Here is a 6,818-nt window from a genome sequence, read left to right as displayed (position 1 = left end):
CCCCCCCCAAAAAAAAAAAAAAATACTATAATAATAATTGATTTATTTTGTGTTAGGGTGATAAGTTATTTGTTATTATTATTTTATTCCACTCCAAATCGCCAGAAGCTCAAAAAAGTTCTGGAGCTTGTTTTGTAGAGCGAATCGGGCAGATTTGCGCCTTATTTTGGCGTGTTTTTATTCCCATAGAAATAAATGGGAGCGCGTAATTTGCGCGTTTTCGTGCGCACTTGTGCGTTTTGATGTGCAGATTTACTCGATTTTCTGCTCAAGTGAAAACATTAAAAAACAATTAAATAGTAATACTATATGAATAAATAAATGTAAAAAAAAAAAAAAACTGAAATAACAAAAATCATCATAAATAATAAATACATAAAATAAATTAATAATATGTAATAATACATACATAATAATGAACCTCTACCCTTAAAAATGTTTTAAAAAATTATAAATAAATGAATATTATTATTATTAGTATTATTATTAATAAGAATATTTTAAAAAAATACAAAAACATCCAACCCCCCCCCCCCCCAAAAAAATGACTATAATAATTATTATTTTGTGTTAGGGTGTTTAGTTATTTATTACTAAAATAGTAATAATATATGAATGAATAAATAAATGTAAAATAAATACAGAAATAACCAAAAATCATCATAAATAATGAATAAATAAAATAAATGAATAATATGTAATAATAATAATACATAAATAATAATTAAAAATGTTTAAAAAAATTATAAATAAATTAATATTATTATTCTTAATAATAATATTTTTAAAAATACAAAAACATCCGACCCCCCACCACCCAAAAAAAAATTACTATAATAATAATTATTTATTTTGTGTTAGGGTTAGGGTGTTTAGCTATTTATTACTAAAATAGTAACAATATATGAATGAATAAATAAATGTAAAATACATACAGAAATAACAAAAATCATCATAAATAATAAATAAATAAATAAAATAAATAAATGAATAATGTGTAATAATACATAAATAATAATTAACCTCTACCCTTAAAAATGTTTAAAAAATTATAAATATATTAATATTATTATTAATAATAATATTTAAACAAAATACAAAAACATCCAACCCCCCCCCCCCCCCAAAAAAAAATGACTATAATAATAATTATTTATTTTGGGTTAGGGTGTTTAGCTATTTATTACTAAAATAGTAACAATATATGAATGAATAAATAAATGTAAAATAAATATAGAAATAACAAAAATCATCATAAATAATAAATAAATAAAATAAATGAATAATATGTAATAATACATAAATAATAATTAACCTCTACCCTTAAAAATGGTTTAAAAAATTATAAATAAATTAATATTATTATTATTGATAATAATATTTAAGGAAATACAAAAACATCCAACCCCCTCCCCTCAAAATGACTATAATAGTAATTATTTATTTTGTGTTACGGTTAGGGTATGAATGAATAAATAAATGTAAAATAAATACAGAAATAACAAAAATCATCATAAATAATAAATAAAATAAATGAATAATATGTAATAATACATAAATAATAATTAATCCCTACTCTTAAAAAATATAAATAAATTATTATTATTATTATTAATATATAATATTAAAAGAAAATAATACATAAACACCCAACCCCCCTCTCCAAAAAATTATTATAATAATAAATGATGTATTTATTTATTTTGTGTTACGGTTAGGGTGTTTAGCTATTTATTATTATTTTTTTTTTAAGAATTAGCTTTAGCTTAGGGTTTGTTTCATTACTTAGTATTGATTAATTGAATTTATTTATTATGAATTATTGTTATATATTTATTTATTGATTTATTATTATTATTATTATTAGTAGTAGTAGTAGTAGTATTAACACCCTAACAACAACATAAATAATATATAACCCTTTCCTCTAATCCTAACCCCAACCTTAACTCTAACCCCTTACACTAACGAAAAAAATAATAAATGAGTGATAATAATAATAATAATAATAAAAGCTAATGGAAAAGCTAAATATAAAAAAAAAAAAAAAAAAAAAATGATGCAACAGATGAATGTTTTTTTTATTGGCTAATAAAAAAATGACAAACCTCAAAAACGCTGTATAAAAACACACAAGTCGTGTTTAAAAACGCAGTAAAAACGCTACACTCAGGTGAGAACGCGGCCTAAATGTGTTAAAAGAATCTCATACACCACATTTTGGACACGAGCCAAATGCATTATTTTCGCCCCTTTTCACGCATTTTGTCGCACGGAAAATCTGCAGCAAATGTGTGGTTGCCAGCTGCGTTTGGGGTGTCATTAAGAAGTAATGGCACCGCAAAATGCGTAGGGGATTTTTGGCAGGTTTGCAGAAAAACGTGCTGCATTTCTGCTACACCAGACCGTGAACAGGTCCTAAGGGGGGTAACCTTCCATGGAGCCGCCCCTTCCAGCCTTCACTCTGCGAGGAATACGCGGCCTGACATTCTAATAACCTCACTTTGGAGGCATTTCCGTTCACTTCCTGTTCTGACCGTGGGACAGGAAGTGACGGGAAATCTCCCCAACGGGGACACAAATGGCAAAAAAAATAAAAAAGCGCATCAAAAATGAAAGTAAAAAATAAATAAAAGTTTTGTCTTTAGTTCTACTTAGAAATTACAGACTAAAGGACTACAAATCTCAGCATGTGGGGGAGGGGTGGGGGTGTGCTCTGCAACCACCGAGAACTACAACTCCCAGCATGCACTGCCAGCCTATAGTAACCATGAACTCTGCTGATATCTCCCAATCTCTATCCAGCCACCCCCCCCCCCACAGGGAACAACAAGTCCCAGCACAACCCCGGGAACCGGAGTCATTACATCGGGTGGCCAGACAGGCAGTGCGCGGGACAGCCCCGGTGACGTCACGAAGATTACCCGTCATGCCGAGCGGCTGAGGACCCCGAACTGAGACTGCAGGAGGAGGAAACGGAGACGGCGGAGAGAGGTGATCACCGAGAGAGCCCCGAGGAGGGGGAGGGGTGTGCGGGACTCCTCACACCGGACACTTCCCATATATCACCCCATATATTATCCTATACACCTCCCCCCATACATGGTCCTATACACACCTCTATGGACATGTATACATTGTGTACACCCCCCATATATATCACCGTATACACCTCCCCCCCATATATATATATCACTCTATACTACACCTCCCCCCATATATATCACCGTATACACCTCCCCCCATATATATATATCACTCTATACTACACCTCCCCCCCCATATATATCACCGTATACACCTCCCCTATATATATATATATATATATATATATATATATATATATATCACTCTATACTACACCCCCCCCATATATATCACCCTGTACACCACCCCTATATATATATATATATATATATATATCACCCTATACACTTCCCTATATATATATATATCACCCTATATATGGTTTTATGTATATCCATATCTCCCAACTGTCCCTGATTTGGAGCCCTCTGTCCCTCTTTCCTCCTCATTTTGCTCTGATCTCTATAGTTGTATATAAAATGCACTTTTTATCTATCAAAAAGTGTTTCCCATCACTAAACCTTTCATCCGATTTCTGATTTGGGCTACTTTAACCAATCTTGTTTTTTTTTTTTCGTACAATTCTCCTTTAAAGAGGAAGTACACCCTGATGAATTTACTTCCTCTTTGACTCCCTGCAAAGGTAAAGCATAATGGACTAGTATGCATCGCATAGTAGCCCATTATGTGTCACTTACCTGACACAGGAGCCAGCGAAGTCACCGCTGTCCCCTGTAGTCCGGAGCATCCATCTTCTCGGTGGGTCTCGCTACTCCGCCGCTGTCATTCGGTGAAGCTGCGATGACGTCACTCCCGCGCATGCACACGGGAGCCGAGACACGTGGCATTGCGCGGAATCTTCGTTATCGAGGATGCCACGCTCAGTGCGCCTGCGCCCCGCTGTCTACGGGCAAATATCTCCTAAACCGTGTAGGTTTAGGAGATATTTCTTGGACCTACAGGTAAGCCTTAATCTAGGGTTACCTGTAGGTCAAAGTGGTTTGTAAGGGTTTACAACCACTTTAAGTGGGTGTGACCTATGCCTGCATACTTTTGCTGATAGGTGTCCCTCCTTCCCATCTCAAAAAGTTGGGAGGTGTGCTATATAAGCCCCCATGTATACAATTATATGCACACACCTATAGACTCCATATATGGTCACGTATACATCCCTATATATGGTCCGGTATACACCCCTATGAACTCCATATATGGGAATGATTACACTCCTTATAATAATATAGATGCCACATGTAGGAATGTATTCATTGTTTCCATCTGTATATATGGTCCGGTATACACTCCTGTATGACCCCAAACAAAATATATACAGTCCTATATAGCCCCCCTATATTACCTTTATGCTCCATATATGAATAGGATATGTATTTTTGTATGTATACAGCATACATATCCTACAGTAAGGACTTATAAACCCCCCCCCCCCCCCAAACTTCCCCATACACTGTATATAAGGTCCAGTATACACCACATATCACCCTATACACGCCACGTTTTCCAATATACTCCATATTTAATCCTATATACACTCCATATCACCTGGTATACTCTCTATGGTCATAGTTACACCCCATATCTGCTTATAAAATCCATACATGCGCCTGTATAAACCGTATATTACTTGATACATTCTATATATAGTCATGTATACACACCAAAAAAACTCCATATATGGGCATGTATACATTGTTTACACTCCAAATAACCTGTATACACCCCATATCAACCAATATACAACCCATTTTACCGTATTCATTCCATGCATGGTCTTTTATAAACCCCATATTACCCAATACACTCCATGTAAGGCCCTGTTTACTCTCCAGATGTCCCTATATACTCAGTATCACCTTTTGTACTCCACATATGGTCCTGTATACACCCCATATCAACCTGTACACTCTATATATGGTCCTGTATACAAGCTATATTACCAAATATATATATATATATATATATATATATATATATATATATATATATTACCTCCATATATGCACGCCATATATGATTTTATATATATATATATATATATATATATATATATATATATATATATATATATTTTTTTTTTTTTAATGTTGCGTTGCTTACAGAGTGCTGGTTCTGCGGTTGGGTGCTGGGTTCAGGGTTCTGCGGTTGGGTGCTGGGTTCAGGGTTCTGCGGTTGGGTGCTGGGTTCAGGGCCTGCGGTTGGGTGCTGGGTTCAGGGCCTGCGGTTGGGTGCTGGGTTCAGGGCCTGCGGTTGGGTGCTGGGTTCAGGGCCTGCGGTTGGGTGCTGGGTTCAGGGCCTGCGGTTGGGTGCTGGGTTCAGGGCCTGCGGTTGGGTGCTGGGTTCAGGGCCTGCGGTTGGGTGCTGGGTTCAGGGCCTGCGGTTGGGTGCTGGGTTCAGGGCCTGCGGTTGGGTGCTGGGTTCAGGGCCTGCGGTTGGGTGCTGGGTTCAGGGTTCTGCGGTTGGGTGCTGGGTTCAGGGTTCAGGGCCTGCGGTTGGGTGCTTGTATTGTGTGTACGAGGCTTAAGTCTCAAAGTTGTGGGATAAAATCTTGGAGGTTGCAGCAGCCGGTGTGTCCCACCTGAGTGAACCTTCCGCTGAAATATCTCTTTTGGGTGGACTGGCCCTTTAAAGGATTTGCATGAAGTCCTCCCGTTATTTGCTCTGACGCATTGCTGATTTCCCTACATTGTCCCGGCAGATCCCCGGTATGGTGAGCGGGAGGGACACTCGGTGTGTTCTTCTTTTATTTACAAATGAGGAAGTTGATGTGTCTGTGTACCTGGAGGAGGAGGAGGGGATTGGGGGGGGGCGGGGGTCAGAACTGGCTGTACTGGGTGTATGAGTGTGTCAGGTGTCTTCTCTGAATCTCATTTCTCCTCGACTCTCCCAACCTCCAGCATCCTTCCACATCGTGACATCTGCTTCTTTTCTGTCTCCTTCTCATTGATTTCAGAGTTATAGATCAGCTAAGATGGGAGAGAAAGCCCGACCCCAGTGCTACTTCGACGTGGAGATCAATCGGGATCCTGGTAAGTAGCCGTGTGTCCTTCTCTTTTTATTTATTTTTATTTTTTTACTTCGCTGGTTCTTTGGCAAGTTGTACCGATTTTTGAACTATCCCTGGTTGGGAGTATGGGATGGCTTGGACTACTATTGAATACTATTTATATTTTACTACTTATACCATTTTTATACTTCTAAAAAAATAGTTTGCGTTTACTATCTTTATTTGTATTTTTTATTTTATTTTTTTTATTGACATTTTTGTTCTAGAAATGTACTTAAAGTGAAGTGCCACCCAAAAATGGGACTTCTGCTTTAAGGGAAGGTGACCCCCTAATATGCCGTTTGGTATGTCATATTTTTTTTTTTTTGGGGGGGGGGGGGGGCATAAACCCTCCTCCTTCCTCCTCCTTCCTCCTTCCTCCTCCTTCCTCCTCCTTCCTCCTCCTTCCTCCTCCTTCCTCCTCCTCCTCCTCCTCCTCCTCCTCCTCCTTCCTTCCTCCTCCTCCTCCTCCTCCTCCTCCTCCTCCTCCTTCCTCCCCCTCCTTCCTCCCTCCTCCTTCCTCCTCCTCCTCCTTCCTCCCCCTCCTTCCTCCCCCTCCTTCCTCCCCCTCCTCCTTCCTCCCCCTCCTTCCTCCCCCTCCTTCCTCCCCCCTCCTTCCTCCCCCCTCCTTCCTCCCCCCTCCCCCCTCCTTCCTCCTTCCTCCTTCCTC

General features: G+C 38.0%; 1 protein-coding gene across 2 annotated transcripts in view; it reads left to right on the top strand.

Annotated features, from left to right (window-relative positions):
• Positions 1 to 2,839: 2,839 nt before the first annotated feature.
• Positions 2,840 to 6,818, top strand: part of NKTR (natural killer cell triggering receptor) — a 98,515-nt gene continuing 94,536 nt past the window's right edge. For both annotated transcript variants that reach the window (XM_077490656.1, XM_077490655.1), the window contains exons 1-2: positions 2,840 to 2,994; positions 6,056 to 6,131. In XM_077490656.1, coding sequence (XP_077346782.1) covers positions 6,074 to 6,131 — 58 coding nt within the window. In that variant the 5' untranslated portion in view covers positions 2,840 to 2,994; positions 6,056 to 6,073. The remainder of the gene's footprint in view (positions 2,995 to 6,055; positions 6,132 to 6,818) is intronic.

Source organism: Lithobates pipiens, unplaced genomic scaffold (assembly GCF_037356315.1).
Source record: "Lithobates pipiens isolate NorthernLeopardFrog02 unplaced genomic scaffold, aLitPip1_a1.2 Scaffold_19, whole genome shotgun sequence".
NCBI classification, from domain to species: Eukaryota; Metazoa; Chordata; class Amphibia; order Anura; family Ranidae; genus Lithobates; species Lithobates pipiens.
This window is presented reverse-complemented; position numbering and strand designations above follow the sequence as displayed.